The following is a 16,697-nucleotide window of genomic DNA, read 5'->3' on the forward strand; positions in this document are numbered from 1 at the left end:
ACACAGCTTCCAGGACCGGGTCACCGGCTCATCTACAAACAGCCATGACCCACCTGGAAGGACAGCTATTAGTCGGGGGCCCGAACGCAGGTGGTGTCCGTCCCCAGAAACGAAACGCGGTGACAGCATCATCCTGCCCGCAGTCACGGGGCCCCAGGGCCAGGGACAACGATGGTGGAGCGTGTGGGCCACGGGAAGGGACCCTTGGGTTACAAGCCCCAGCGCGGCCGGCCCCCTTCCTCTCCCTCTGGACCATCAGGGCTCCGCCAGGGGCAGGAAGGCACAACACGGCGACCACCGCCGGCCGCTTTGTGTCAGGCCTGCACCCGCGGGGTGTGACTCCGTGTCTGCTCCTCACGAACAACCGCCGTGAGGTTGTCGACAGTGGTCGACCTTCCTCCGAGCTCTTTCCCAGTTACTAGCTCATGTGCTTTTTAAAACGGCCCCATGAAGTAAGTTTTGCTTCCACTCTTAGAGATCCTCCACGATGAGAGAGCAGAGCCCCCAAGGAATGGCATGTGCTACCCACCCCTCGGTCAGTGCCAGGGTCACCCAACAGGCTGCTCCCGGTTCCAGGCTGCACCGCCCCTCCGGACCCGGCCGACACCCCCAGCCCGGGACACGGGCAGGGTGCTCTGGGGGGCTTTGCCAGCCAGGTGCAGGGCATTCAGACTAAATGCAGGCAGAGCCATCTTCACCTGCTCGTGTGCAACACGCGGATGACGTGAGGTGTAATTACTACCGCTGAGCAAACCTGGTTCTTACTCTCAAATGGAAATGGAAGGTAGTAAATGGTGTAGTTTTACTGACAACCCATCCTACATCAGGAGCATTGAGCCCAGGATGCCAAATTCTACTAAATAATAAAAAATACTTAAACTTTTTAATAAAAAACCACAACTTTTAGAGGAATGGGTTTTTTGTAATGGTGGTAAAATACAGGTAACATGAAGTTTACCATTTCAACCATTTTGAGAATACAGCTCAGTGGCACCGAGTACACTCACACTGTGCAGCCATCACCAGAGACTAGGTTTTTTGTTTTTTAAACTTTTTATTTTTTTTTTTAAAGATTTTATTTATTTTTTTATGAGAGAGAGAGAGAGAGAGAGAGAGACAGGCAGAGGGAGAAGCAGGCTCCATGCAGGGAGACTGACATGAAACTTGATCCCGGGTCTCCAGGATCAGGCCCTGGGATGAAGGCAGGCGCTAAACCGCTAAGCCACCCAGGGATCCCCCGTTTTTTGTTTTTTAAGATTTTATTTATTTATTCATGAGAGACACACAGAGAGAGGCAGAGACACAGGTAGAGGGAGAAGCAGGCTCCTTGCGGGGAGCCCGATGTAAGACTCAATCCCGGGACCCCGGGGTCACACCCTGAACCAAAGGCAGACGCTCAACCACTGAGCCACCCAGGTGTCCCAAGACTGGGGTTTTTGAAGCAAACAGGGACACCTGGGTGGCTTGAGCTCAGGATGTGATCTCAGGATCATGTGACCAAGCCCTATGTCAGGTTCTGCACGGAGCAGGCTGCCTGAGGTCCTCCCTGTCCACCCACCCCTCACTGGATCAAAATAAATAACACAGCAGAGTCACACCCGAATCCTCCCCTCGCATCCCACACTCAGCTCAGCCAGTCAGCAGAGCACCTGCTGGCATGGGAGACTGCCCCAGAACCGGCTGCCAGGCCTGCAAACCTCTGGAGTCTGGTGCGCGGCAGGCTTTCAGGAGCACCAGTGCCCGCATAGAGAATGTGAACAGGGCTGAACTTCGCGGGGAAGACGCGGCCATTATGGACAAAATAGATTCCACATTCTTATTTTCCATTTCAGAGAGAAGTCTGTTTTCACAGGAGAAATCCTAGAGGTTCCTGAGTTTGAGCTTTCTGGTTTCTGATTTGTTTCCACGTTAAGATTCCTCTCTGAAGCTTTTGCACAGCAAAGGATACAGTCAACAAAACTAAAAGACAACCTACAGAATGGGAGAAGATATTTGCAAATGACGTATCAGATAAAGGGCTAGTTTCCAAGATCTATAAAGAACTTATTAAACTCAACAGCAAAGAAACAAACAATCCAATCATGAAATGGGCAAAAGACATGAAGAGAAATTTCACAGAGGAAGACATAGACATGGCCAACAAGCACATGAGAAAATGCTCTGCATCACCTGCCATCAGGGAAATACAAATCAAAACCACAATGAGATCCCACCTCACACCAGGGAGAATGGTGAAAATTAACAAGGCAGGAAACCACAAATGTTGGAGAGGATGCGGAGAAAAGGGAACCCTCTTACACTGTTGGTGGGAATGTGAACTGGTGCAGCCACTCTGGAAAACTGTGTGGAGGTTCCTCAAACAGTTAAAAATAGATCTGCCCTACGACCCAGCAATTGCACTGCTGGGGATTTACCCCAAAGATACAGATGCAATGAAACGCCGGGACACCTGCACCCCGATGTTCATAGCAGCAATGTCCACAATAGCCAAACTGTGGAAGGAGCCTCGGTGTCCAAGGAAAGATGAATGGATAAAGAAGATGTGGTTTCTGTATACAATGGAATATTACTCAGCCATTAGAAATGACAAATACCCACCATTTGCTTCAACGTGGATGGAACTGGAGGGTATTATGCTGAGTGAAGTAAGTCAATCGGAGAAGAACAAACATTATATGTTCTCATTCATTTGGGGAATATAAATAATAGTGAAAGGGAATATAAGTGAAGGGAGAAGAAATGTGTGGGAAATATCAGAAAGGGAGACAGAACATAAAGACTCCTAACTCTGGGAAATGAACTAGGGGTGGTAGAAGGGGAGGAGGGTGGGGGGGGGTGGGAGTGAATGGGTGATGGGCACTGGGGGTTATTCTGTATGTTGGTAAATTGAACACCAATAAAAAATAAATTAAAAAAAAGAAGAAAAAAAAAGAAATGAAATTAACAATAAAATAATTAAAACACCTACTAAAAAAAAAAAAAAAAAAAAAGATTCCTCTCTGATGGAGCTGAGAATGGACCAGCAGGCCCCCTGGCCACAAGCACAGACCCTGTGCCTCTTCCACCCTTGCTTTTTCCACGGAGTGTCTGAAATCTCACGCCCCTTGGGAGTGCAGCACTTTGTCACACCAAGGTCACCCACGTGGCACACACAGGCCCCACAGGGAGGTAAAGAGGTGGGTGGTTCACACGCTGGCCACCATGGCACAGTTCGGTGGGTTTTACAAGGCCTCCCGTAAGCGTGCAGGAGTCTGTCCTGTCCGGTCCACAAGGGGCAAGGTTGTGCAGTCTGCACCCTGGGCCTCACTGGCATTTGGCCCAAAGCCTCCAAAGTCCTGGTACAGGAGGCATTCCATGGACGCTGAAGGAGGAAATGGCAGGTACGTGGAGAAACAGCCTTACTCCAAATACAGCTGCTAGAAACTAAGTTCCCAACTCAAAATGGCATTGACAGAAACCCCGACTTCTTCACAAGCCTCTTGCAGCACATCATCATCGTATCAACGGGGACCAGGTGGTCTAGCTGCACATGAGCTGCAGTGACCTGGCATCACCTGTTCAGTAGGAAGCATTTGGTCAGGGGCCCTTCCTTCCCACCATACTGCCAGGCACACAGAAGGCAGGTGAAAACTCTGCTTTAGGGATAAGTAGGATGCTAACATTTACATTAAAAAATGGCATTCAAGGCCAAGGATTCCACCAACGAATCACTATTTTTCAGACGGGCTAACCTAGAAAGACAAATACCTATCTTAATGGATGAGGTATTTCCTACACATTATTTAATTGGTTTCGTACTGACCTTTTAATCGAACTCACTCTTTGGAAACAGCCTGCATGTATGGTAACTACCGGCAACTCAGGGAACTCTGAAAAGCCGCCCAGACACCCGCAAGAGCAGCGCCAGCATCACCCAACACGCACCTTCACCCAAGGGGGTTTCTTCTGGGGAATCTAGAGACTCAAACACATGAAACAATCTCAAGTTTCAAAGCTCACTAGAGCCTTCTGGAGGATTTGGGAAGGGTCCAGAAAACTCTGGAGATGTGATACACAGCAAGCAGATCCAACAGAGACATCTGCTCCATGTCCCACGCGTGTAGGTCACGCGGAGCTCGTGAGGGCCAGGAAACACTCATCTCAGAAAGCACTGCTGCAGGGGCCGCCGGGGGCACGCCCGCGTCTCTCATTTTCTCCATGAAAACTGACATCACACTGCTTCTTTTTCCCAAGGCATACACATGCACAAGACACCTCTATAAAGAGATGAAAGTACTGGTAACTTCAGGGGCCTGTAAAAGATGAACTTGTGAGAATAACATTGACTTGGTAATTGGTTTTGGTTACAGCAACTCCTGTGCTCAACTCAAAGACGCCTGCTTACTATGGACACCTTGCAAAGTGCAGAGAGACTGAGGTCCGTCAAGGACTCCGTGTACTGCTGACCCAGCTCCTTTCAGAGCGATGCAGCCTCTATCATGTGACACTGTCCTAAAACCAGCAGGTAAAAGCAGCAGGAATTTCTCATCAGTAACGTACATAAGTTTGCATCTTATCAAATACTAAATAGCAATGTCACAGCCCCTGGTACCCACAGCTGGGGGCCACCAGCTGTCCAGGAGACCAGGAGTCAGTCTTGTTGGATGAAGGCCTCCCTGACGCCCCGGAGCCCTCGAGCTGCCTGTCAAAGGCAGAAAAGAGCCTCTTTGTAGCACGTTTGTCACCATCACCCGGGGAGCTCCTCCGAATGGACCTTCCACTGTGCGAAGTCTTCTAGCTGTTAGCGACTGAACAGTCTTTAACATGCTCTAGAACCATTCTGTACCTCAGTGAGGATGCTTAGTTCGAATCTGCAACCAAATTCTACCCCCAGTGACTCCTACACGGTCAGCAGCCAAAGGAAAGGGGGTGCCGAGGAATCCTGCAGCCTTCTACTTCAAGAAGAGAATTTCCATTTGGCTTTGCGAATAGTGCTGCTATGAACACGTGTGTGCACGTGTCTGTGTGAACATATGTTTTCAACTCTCTTGGGTACAAGCCGGGAGTCGAATCACTGGGTTGCACCGCGGCTCCCAGTGTAACAGGTGAGGAGCCAGCAGGCTCTGTTCCAAGCGGCCGCCACACCTTGCGCTCCCGCCAGCACGTGAGGGCTCCTGAGTCCCCCATGTCCTTGCCAGCTCTGAGAATCACCCTTCTTTTCTATTCTAGATGTCCTGGTGAGTGTGAAGCGTGCCTCACTGTGGTTTTGCTCTCATCTCCCTGGAAGGGATGATCTCCTCCTACCGTCTGCTGCTGGCCAGGCCTGCCAACATCACATGCAGTAAGAATGCTGGGAGCAGACAGTCCTGCCTCGTTGCTGATCTTGGGGGGAAACAGTCTCTTACCATGAGTACGAGGACAGAGAGGCTCTCCGTCCAGCTGAAGACATTCTCCGCTTTCCCTAGTTTGCTAAGAGGTTTTTTCCCCGCTCAAAGATATTTATTTATTTATTTATTTATTTATTTATTTATTTATTTATTTACGAGAGACGCAGAGACACAGGCAGAGGGAGAAGTAGGCTCCTCACAGGGAACCCAATGTGGGACTCGATCCACAGGCAGAGGGAGAAGTAGGCTCCTCACAGGGAACCCAATGTGGGACTCGATCCCAGAACCCCGGGATCACACCCTGAGCCAAAGGCAGACACTCAACTGCTGAGCCATCCAGGCATCCCTAAGAGGTATTATGTTTTTAACATGGAAACATGCTGGATTTTGTCAATTTTTTTTTTTTTTTTTTTTTTGCATCAACTGATCACATGGTCTTTCTTCTCTAGTCTATTGGGGTGGTGAGTCCCATTCATTGTTGTTTCTTTTTTAAATTAAGCCAGACTTGCATGTCAGGAATAATCCCACTCAGTCATCGAGTATAATTACTTTCAGAGATTACTAGAACCAATCTATTATTTGCTTGAGGATTTCTACATCTAAGTGTGTGAGAGTGGTTTGCGGTGTTTTGTTTTTCCCTTTTGTCCTGTGGGTCCCCTTCCACAGCAGGGTAACAAAATTCCCTCCTTTTTCCACCTTCTGGGCAAGCTTTGTGCACCCCCCTGGTATGAATGCTTCTTCAGATGTTTGGTGCAATTCTCCAGTGAAACCACCTGGGCCTGGAGACTTCCTTTTCAGGAACTGTTAAATTACAAATTCAGTTTCTTTAGTGGTTATTAGACTGTTCACATGATGTATCGCATCTTGGGCTGGGCTTCTGTTTGTGGTTCTGCAGGAACTGGTCCATATTTGGAAGCTGTCGAATTCCTGAGTGCGAAGTTATCCACAGTATTCCTGTACTGTTCTTTTAATGGCTGCAGGATCCGGATTCTTCCCTCCTCCCCTGTGTGTTGGTCTTGCTAGAGATTTATCTGTGCTATTGATGATTCCTGAGAAGCAGCTTTCTGCTTCCTGGGTTTTCTCTTTCTCTGTTTTCAATGCCAGTGATCTCTGCTCTTACAGCCACTCTGGTCTTTCTTTGGCTGCTCCGGGTTCATGTGGTTCTCCTCCCGTAGCTTCCTGAGGTAGCGCTGTGGCTGTGGTTCTGGGAGGTGGGGCCCTCGAGTGAAGGCCTCAGGAGTGGGGCCAGTGCCTGGTCAGAGAAGCCCCTTCCATCGAGCAAGAACACAGGGAGAAGGCCCCCACCAGCCCACGCCGGCGCCTTCACCTAGGACTCCAGCCTCCGGAATTGTGAGATGTGCATTTCTGTCCATCACAAGCCCCCGGCCTATGCTGTTCCGTTACAGTAGCCCAAACGGACTCAGGCAAGTAGGAACCTCTGACCCATCATTTATGTGTTGTTAATTTTACTCCAACGTTTTTCTGCTATCTTCCTATCACTGACTTCTAGGTGATTCTACTTGGGTTGAAGAACATACTCTGCAACTTCAATTATTTCATATTTGTTGAGGCCTGCGTTATGACCCAGGACATGCTCTATTTTAAGGAATGTCCCACGACCCTTGACAAGGATGTATATTTGCTGCTGGTGGTCCAGTGTTCAGTAATTGTCAATTAGATCCTTAGGATTGACATTTCAACACAGATGACTGTCTTGTCTCCAAAACAACACAGTTTCGTTCCCTCTGCTGCATCCGCATGCCTTCCTCCCTGAGCCATACTGCATGGACTGTTACGGCACACAGCTGGGGAGCAGGGGGGTGAGCACGTCTCCTGGCCTCTGAGCTGTGTGTGCAGACACCACCTGTGTGGGGGGTCCCGTCCTCCATGTGGGTGGCAGCCTCCCACCCACCCTGCTCCCCCTGCGTGGCTCTGTGTTTACCTGGTTAATACAGACAGAGAAACGCTGCCACAGAGGCTCTGCTGCCCTATGCCGCCAGGGTCTTTGCAAGAGAGCGTATCTGGCCATTACCTTAGTGTCCTCTGGCTCTGGGCCGGGCTGGTGGTGGGGAGATGCCCCATGAGAGCGGACGGGCCATGCAGACCGGCCTGCACCACAACCCAGAGCACCAGCCAGGATCTGGGCTCTAGAATACTGAGCACATCCTGGTGTATTTTAAAACAGATGAAGTTAGATAAAATGATTAAGCTCTAGATTTATCTTTGGAGACACTCTCAGTTTCATGATGGCTGCAATTTGTACTTTATATTCATGAATCTGGATTAATCACTTTTTCTTTGTTTCTTTTTAAATTTGATGGAAGTTAATCAAAATCCAAACACATTCAATGAATCATGAACATATCAAAAGAAGACAATTAAAGGTAGTTTATTCAGATGTGAATGCACTTATGTGACCACAATTGTAAATATTTCCTGAATGTCTACCTCAATTGAGGCGCCCTTGACAGGTTTACATAACATATCTAAATTACAGCCGAGGACACCAGTAGAACAGATACTGCAAGACAACATACACCTTGCTGTCCGATTACCCGGTAACACTCGGCTGCGTGTGGTCAGCTGAGGACGCCGCGGGCCCCAGGAAGTGTTTGCAAGGAAGCAGAGGGGCAGTTATGCCCTGAAAGGTGATGAACTGCAACACACGCTACTAGCCCACGGGTCCACCCTGTACCATCAGCCATGAGAGCTCCAAAACGTTTCATGCAGAAAAATCACTTCTCTTCCTCCCTGAGCAGTCAGATTACAGGCAGGGAACTATAACAGCAGCTGACGGAAGAGATCTCAGGGTTCCCTATGAGCCAGTCCAGCAGAGTCTGGGGGCTGATCGAGTTCTTTCTGTTGCACAGGCGGACAATGGGATGAATTGTAAAATGCTCTGCAACAGAACATGTGGCACAAATAAAAGGGAGCTGTGCCCACCTAAGATGAGCCAGCAGCAGTGGCCCTGGCATGGGGAGCCCAGCCCTGCTCTGCACCTCCCCTGAGGCCACCTTCCCACCTACCATGGACCTTCGCTGCCCGGTGCCCACTCCCACTCGCAGTGACAGTCCTGGTGCTCTAGAGGCTGCTTTCTTACCACGGCTTTTCCACGAGCTGTTATGTTTTCTGGTCAGCATAGCAGCCCCCTAAAGCCCACTAGGGGCCAGCTGTCCCTCTGGGTCTTTTATTTCCATAAAGGATGGCTTTCTTCTCCCCAGCCAGTTGGATCCCAATTAAAGGGGCTTCTGCTGTATTTGTTTTTAGATTAAACCCACATTCTCTCTTCTATAAACAGTCGAAATGGTAATATTTCTTCTTAAATTACAAATGAAACCCTATTCTGTTTTGTGTGTGTGTGCAAGAATATCAAGTACATTATACATTTCTTATCACTATTAGTTTTGAAAACCTTTCCTATTGTGAATTCTTACTGCTTATTATACAGAAAGTATAAGGTATCGATGAGTGAACTTGACCAGTCTTTACTAAAAAGAGGGAACGAAACCGTCTAGAATGTGTGCAGAGAAGCAAGAGGCGAAGGGCGATCACCGGGCACAGCCTGGAGTGTGTGTGTGGACTGGAAGACCAGTGTCACCTGAAGATGGGTCATCGGACAGCCACTGCTCACCCATGTGCCTGGAGCCAGGTGCCCTGCTATGAGCCTCACCACTCCTCCCCAGAAAGCACTCAGGTTTTCTTTGCTAAAAAGAGTTACTGATGCACCTGGGGCAAAGCAGGGCAGCTAGTGAGGCAGCTGACATCCCAGGAAATGGGATGGCTCCTGCATGGTAACTACACCTGCAGCCAGACCCCTGAGCCCCCGGCCACTTCCCCAGCTGAGAATTCCCGCCTGCAAATGCATGGGAGCTTCATTCTTCAACATGGGAGACAGCTCAGTGTCATCACCCACCTCCAGCATAGAAAAGAACAATCTACATAAACCTAACAGAAGATTTAGCACATGGGGCAATGGACGTAATGCAGAGAAGAGGGGGGATGCTATTTGCAAGCCCACAGAGTAGCATCATTTAAAACCTAAAGGAGAACATGAACACAGCTACAGTGTAACTGACTTCTCATTTCTCTGCTACCTACAGGTGACAGCTCTGCAGCTGGAATGAAGCAGCTGCACCAGAACGATGAAGCCGGATGCGCCTCAAGCCGCTGCCAGCAGCAGTACCCCATGTCCCCATGCCAAGTGCTCAGAGAACATCACACATCCACACACGCAGACTCCTCGCAGTCAACAGTAGTCAGGACCCGCGCCTCTCTGCAGGCACGCTGGGAACTAGCCTGCAGTGTTAGGCATCACCCACGGGCACCGCAACACAAGCAGGACCCTGGCACAGACTGCAGACTGGGCTGTGAAGGCCATGGGCATCCACCTGATGTGCTGTCAGGACCGTGAGACCTCAGAACCGTTACCTACAGTTCTATAAAATGCACATTTAACAAGTTCTGAAGAGACATGAAGAGTCTGCGGTTAGTCCTTTCTTGTCAGAAGTTCTTAGTTTAACTGTGACGTAAAATGTAGTTGCTAAGATGCACGCGTGACAATGCTGCATCACGTTCAGTTCATACACAGGATCACCAACAGGAAACAGGGTGGTTCCATCACTGTGGATTCAGCAGTGCTAAAGGAGCGAGTCTGTCACTGTGGAAACGAGGGTCCACACAACAGGTCTCTGCAAGCCGGGGTGCCAGGCAGGCCAGCAGCCATGGGCTGGACAATAGTGAGCAGAGGACGGAGGGCAGATGAGGGACCGGCTTGGAGGCATCACAAGAAGAGTGTCGCAGAGCACCAGCAGGCAGGAAGAGGAGAGGAGGCCGCAGAGAGGTGGATGGAGCGGTACAGGACAGTCCTGGTATGGAGAAGACATGCTCCCCGCTGGCCACCTAGGAACAGCCGTGCACCAGTCACAGTCCCTGAAGACCGTGTTCAGGACGCAGGCTTTGTGTCTCTGGGGAACGAGGGGCGTTACTGTGCCCACCACCACACCCACTGCCATGCCCAGGTGCCTTGTAGGCCTTGCACACACACACCACACGGCTACATTCACACCCAGGTCGTCCAGTACTCGCACCCCAAGTCACCCAGGGCCAGCCACAGATAAAAAGGGAAGGCCACTTGGCAGATGTGCTGGCCCTGCCTCACCGACGGGTGTCCTGTAGCCGGCAGGAGAGAACACCAGCAGCTGCGGGTGCCAGAGCAGAGAGTAAGAGTGGCCAGGGCACTGACAGCACCATGAACAAGGCGTGGAGCGCCCCACAGACCTTCCTGACAAGCTGCTGCAGGTTTAGAAACTGGCAGAGAGCTGTCCCATCCCTTCCCGCTAGAAGCATCCAGATGTAGATACTCAGTGAAGGGCTGAGAAAGGTTACCCCACCCATCCTTCCTCAGCTTTGGCCTGGAGGGTGTGCCCTGGCAGAACCAGGAGGAAAACCAAGAAAGAGGCCAAGGTGGGGCCTGGGAAATGGCGGCTGCACCCAGCAGGCAGTGAAGGGAGACCCCAGGATGGCAGCTCCTGGAGGCGCCTTCAGGACAGCCACGCCAACAAGGAGCAGCTGGGGGGATGCCACGCAATCCCTGCAACTCTGGGAACCCAGGAAATGTGAAAGATCGAAGACAAGAAGAAATGAGAAAGTCTCCAGGAAAATCAAAGAAACAAACAAAAACTATTATAAAATGGGAACCACAGCACCCAATTCAGCCGCTCAGTGAATTGTAATCAAGTCCTCGAGTTTTTGACATTTGCCATGTTTTAGAATCAAGAAGCACCAGTGCAAGCACATTGTCTCCACCTGCAGATACTCACTAGAGGAACAAAAGAGGTTCCCTTCAGGAGCAGAGCCCTGGCGGGGTACGTGCGGCAGGGACGGCTCCACCATCGCTGGCCCATAACACCTTTTATTTTTATTTATTTTTTTTAAGATTTTATTTATTTATTCAGAGAGGAGAGAGAGAGAGAGAGAGAGAGAGAGAGAGAGAGAGAGGCAGAGACACAGGCAGAGGGAGAAGCAGGCTCCATGCAGGGAGCCCGATGTGGGACTTGATCCTGGGACCCTGGGGATCACACCCTGGGTTGAAGGTGGCGCTAAACCGCTGAGCCACCGGGGCTGCCCCATAGCACATTTTAAATGTTGGCACTAACCGTATGCTAATTTGGTAATAATAAAAATGCTTATATTAGAAAGAACATTGAAAGCAGAGACTCTCTCTCACGTTCAAATTACAAAGCAACATGAAAAATGTACAGAAGATGACTGAGTGATAGACAATGTGTTTTCCTGGCCACCATGCGGTTCTAGTCGTGACCAGTAATTTTTGCTGTGCTTTCCGGGGGGCGCCTCCTGCTGTACCAACAGTGCTCCTCGGGGGAATCTCCTGGTCCTGCCATGAGGCAAGGCCACAGAGAATGTGAAAGACGACGGCCACCCCTCCAAACATACTCCTGTCACACCTGTGCTAACATTAGCACCTTGGAGGTTCTCCGGTCCGAGTAACAATTGTCATGTGTTCTGTGCGATCACTTTCACCCTCTACCTTTTAAATGTTGGCACAACGGGCAGCCCAGGTGGCTCAGGAGTTGAGCGCCGCCTTCAACCCAGGGCGTGATCCTGGAGATCCGGGATCGAATCCCATATCAGGCTCCATGCATGGAGCTATCCTTCTAAAAAAAATGTTGGCACAACCATTTCACCTGCCAACTTCTTTCAACTCACACGTCATCATCTACCCAAAAAAGCCATTACGACGTATTGTAAGTTGACAAAGAATGTGACCAACTGCAGAGTGCGTAAGAATTATGTAAAAGAACCAAGCTAAGAGGCTATATAGGATTTCTGTTTGTGCAGCACATCATAATATGACTAAAACAAACATTAAGATATTAGCTGGGAGCCAATTTTATCATTTTAATTTCCGCTGTTTATACAAGAGACCAACTGAACAATAGCCAATCATAGTAAGTGTGATGGCAAAACACAAGACTTATCTACACTGTAATTAAAAAAAAAAGAAGGAAGATAAAAGTCAGAACTAATTATAAAACATATGGTATGACTTTGCACTGCCATCTATTTGCCACTTCAGATAACGTATTTCTCTTTTGCTCTCCCCCATGAAGAATTAGTCAATTAAACATTTTTCCCCCAAAAAAAGATGCATGGAAATCTTTTCTGTTGCGCTCACCAAAATGAACAGTTTTCTGAGGCTGAGTAAGGCTTGGCGACATGCAGAGACCACAAGGTAGTGATGGAGCAAACCTGCATGTGCAAGGCAGTTGGCGCTCAGGCCCACACCCAGGAAGCGCCCGCCTTCGGTGGGGTGCAAGGTGGGGTGCTGTGATCTGCGGAGGCGGATGTACGGTCTCCTTCACTACCCTGAAGCTCATGAATTGGGATGAAAATCAGGCAGCATTCTTTGCCATCTTCATTTACATAACATATTTTATATATAAAAAAAATCTTTTTTGAAATATTTATTAGTTGATGTGAGGAAAAGCAAATCACCTCTAGGTGCTCTGAGTCTTTAGTGCTCATTAGATAACCTGTCCCTTGGGTTAACGTGCATGAAATGCCTAAAAGCAAGGTAATAATCGAATGGTACAAGACACAGACTTCCCCTCCTATTACAGAGTACAAAAATCATGCCTTGTGGAGCGGGGTTCCATTTCCAAGGATAGAGGGCACTGTATTTCTCAGTCACTCTTATGCAATGTTCTGCATTAGGGATTTAATTTATAAATATAAAATATTAAACTGCATGACATGTTAATTTCAAGTTCTACCAAATAGAATTTCTAATTTTATTGCTGATTATTTCAGGCACATCCTCTGATGAAACATGAAAAGCACAACAATACATTAAAATTGAATAGACCCAAAAAGGCTTGAGGAACCATGTGCTTGGGACCATTTCTGTTCCGGAACTGAGAACTTCCCGCACTAGCACCAATCGGGATTCATGACCCCCTCGAGGCTACAGAATATTTTATTCCCACACTCTCGTGCAGACCACAGGATGGAGGTCTCTTAACTGAAAATGCCTCTACGATTTCTCTTCAGAATTCACTGTTTGGTTCAAACATCAAATATTAACTAAAACAACCAAGTGAAATGCCTCATCATGAGCCGAGCGCGGCACAGGCTCTCCAGCTCCTAAAACAGAAGTGACCGACGGCAAACATTTGCGTTCGTTTTCTGTATCTAGCTTAGCAGGGTGTTTCTCATTCTCTCTCTCTCTCTCTCTCATTCTCTCTCTCTCTCTCACACACACACACACACACACACACACACACACACACACACAACAACTAAGATGTACAACTGAATGGCTCTGCCCAGATACGGGTCCATTTCTCCTACAATGTGTCTGCTTTATTAACACTTATCATGGGCAGAAACCACTGGAGCACAAGTCAACTCTGTTAATGTCATCACTTAATTTCTATTCAGATCAAATGACATGAAGTAAAATGAGACGTAAAGATATGCCCCGAAGCTCGAGCCGAATACCTCCCAAGCTGTGGCACCAAATGTTCCATGGTGCTCTGAGTGCTCTGAGAATGAAGGGGGTCGCCCCCCAACCCCAGCCTGGAGGAAACCAGTGGAAGCTCAGGGTGGGGGCGCGAGTGCCTCACCTCAAGCTCCTGCTCCCTCTGCAGGGCGAACTGTTTGAAGGACTTGACGATCAAGCCGGCATTGGAGCAGTCGTAGACGAAGATTGATGGGCTGCCCATCCACGTCTGCAGGTCATATATAGACAGAGGGATGTACTGAGTGTAGTTCTGGAAAACAAAATACAGTGCACGTGTGAGCTATGCCTCCTGGACAGGATGGCCGACCAGCAGCTGCACAACAAGGAAGGTGTGACACCCAGGGCCTGGCGGCTTGGAGGGCTGACTCACTGCCTGTACCCCTGGTACGTCATAGAGGGCAGACTAAGCCCTCCATCGTGTGCCCGCCCTGTACCCAGACGTCTGAGTGCTGCATGGCAGCCACAGTCCGACACCCAGCCCCGGAGCCCCTCAGCAGCTGCTGCCGGGTCCAGCAGCTGGAGGTGTCCAGGGAATACGGGCCCCTTCCTACAGTGAGGTTTCCTTCTGTGTGTCCTCCCACCAGGGCTTCATCATTTACCTTACTCCTTCCTCCACCCCGGGAACCACAGCCTCCTCTTACACACTTAAAGGACGTGCATGCACACCACTTCCCTGCTCATCATCTTCCTCAGTGACTTCTGCATGCTTCAAGAACATGCCATGCACCTTGCTAGCCAGGGAGATGCCCTGAGGAGCTGCCAAGGCCCCTAGATTTGCATATTTTCCCTGCTGTGTCTTCTACTCCAGAGATATCCATAAGCACTTAATCCTCCAGATGACTTAAAAATCACACTTAAGCGATACAAGTGGATTTGGCAATCTGATTTTTTCAAACCACAGAACAGAAACTTATTAATGTGAATCCATTAAGTGAAATATTTTTCTGGACACACTGTACTGTTCAGTCCTCAAAAACTCTCTTGAGTGATGACTGGTGAACATAGAGTAGGATGTTCCTCACCTCACTAAAGAAATGATGGCAATCCTCACTCAGAGGCGACGGTCTGAAGCAACCCTTCTGCACAGAACACCACCCCCATTTACCCTTCCTTGCACTGCCGGTGTGCCTGGGAGGCTGGCGGGAATCAACTCTGTATGCTTGCAGTGAAGGTGACTGTGTTTCTCACGGCTGAGCCACAAACACTGCCTCTGGTGTTGCCACAAGGACTGTGTGAACGCGGCAGGAAAACAGGGCAGAGAACAAGGGAAGGCTGTGACTGATGGGGTGGCCGGCAGAGGCTTTCTGGAAACGCACAGCAAAGCACCTGATCTAAGTCAACCTAGACAGGATGAGGCAACGTCCGGACACACAGGTATGTGCACATCAGGGAGCAGACACCTGTACCCCAAGAGGGACCCCACTCTGCTGACACTGTGCCGCTTCGCCTGGCTGACCTGCCTCCTCCTGTGCCTGGCTGGTCATCGCCGCACTACGGAAGAGAACACTTGGAAATGCTGTCCGTGAGCACTCTCACCGAAGGATTCTCCAGATGTCAATGCTCCCCTACGGAGTTTATGAAGTCAACACACGCCCGAAGTACCAGCAAGAGTTTTCTTTAATGCAATTTGACAAGCTGATTCTAAAGTTAGTGCAGAAGAGAAATGCACGAGGACTGCGCAAAAAAAAAATAACCCCTCCAAAACCACATGTCCATTTTTAAATAAAGAATAATGAGTAGGGACCCACACTACCGGATATTAAGTATACTATAAATCCACAGTAATTACAGGATGGTATTAGGGAGGGCGAGACAAAAAAACCAAAACAGAAGAGAACATCCAGAAATAGACCTACATATATAATTATAATGAAGGTGGCATTTTAACTCAGTGAAGAAAGAACAACAATTCAGTACATGACACTGTAAAATCTAGTCATTCAATCCTGCTATCTGGGATTCTACATATAAAAAAAAAATCAAATCAGGATAGATTTTAAAACTAAATATAAAACAGAATAAAAGATCTTTATTTTGGTACAAGAAAGTCCTCTTAATTCACAAAACTTAAAAGACCTAAAGAGAAATATAATAACACAAAAATTATGTAATTCTGACAAAACACACACCGATGATAAGCAATTCAGGAACAAAGTGGGTATAACACACGTGATATAGTTTTAGAGTGTATGTGTGCTCAGACCAACAATACGAAACACACAAACTGGCAGGAAATACAAACATGCAACTCTCAGAGCAGCAGGAATGATGAAGGATTATGAAGAATTTCAGGCTATCGATGAATCAATGAGAATCATCTATCCAGAACGGTGTAAAGAAATACAGAGGATGGATGGACCAGGATGTGTTCAACAAAGCACCAGTTGGTAGGTGTGTAATAAGGAAGCTTTTTAATTTTTATTATTTTTTTTGGGGGGGGGGGACAGAAGGAGAGAGAATCTCAAGGAGACTCCCCGGCATGGAGCCCAACATGGGGCTTGATCTCATGACCCTGATATCATGACCTGAGCTGAAATCAAGAGTCAGATGCTCAACCAGCTGAGGCACCCAACCCAGGTGTCCCAAGAAGCTCTTCTAGAAGGCAATTTGGTAGCATGGACACATTTTAAAATGTACATCCCGGGATCCCTGGGTGGCGCAGAGGTTTGGCGCCTGCCTTTGGCCCAGGGTGTGATCCTGGAGACCCGGGATCGAATCCCACGTCGGGCTCCCGGTGCATGGAGCCTGCTTCTCCCTCTGCCTGTGTCTCTGCCTCTCTCTCTCTCTGT

The 16,697-nt window shown here is 48.7% G+C and overlaps 1 protein-coding gene across 4 annotated transcripts in view; it reads right to left on the reverse strand.

Moving 5' to 3' along the window:
* The window catches only part of RPTOR (regulatory associated protein of MTOR complex 1), a 333,192-nt gene that overhangs the window by 170,911 nt on the left and 145,584 nt on the right, over window positions 1–16,697 (reverse strand). For all 4 annotated transcript variants that reach the window (XM_025468265.3, XM_025468264.3, XM_025468263.3 and 1 more), the window contains exon 5: window positions 14,012–14,158. In XM_025468265.3, coding sequence (XP_025324050.1) covers window positions 14,012–14,158 — 147 coding nt within the window. The remainder of the gene's footprint in view (window positions 1–14,011; window positions 14,159–16,697) is intronic.

This window comes from Canis lupus, chromosome 9 (assembly GCF_003254725.2).
Source record: "Canis lupus dingo isolate Sandy chromosome 9, ASM325472v2, whole genome shotgun sequence".
Taxonomy (NCBI): Eukaryota; Metazoa; Chordata; class Mammalia; order Carnivora; family Canidae; genus Canis; species Canis lupus.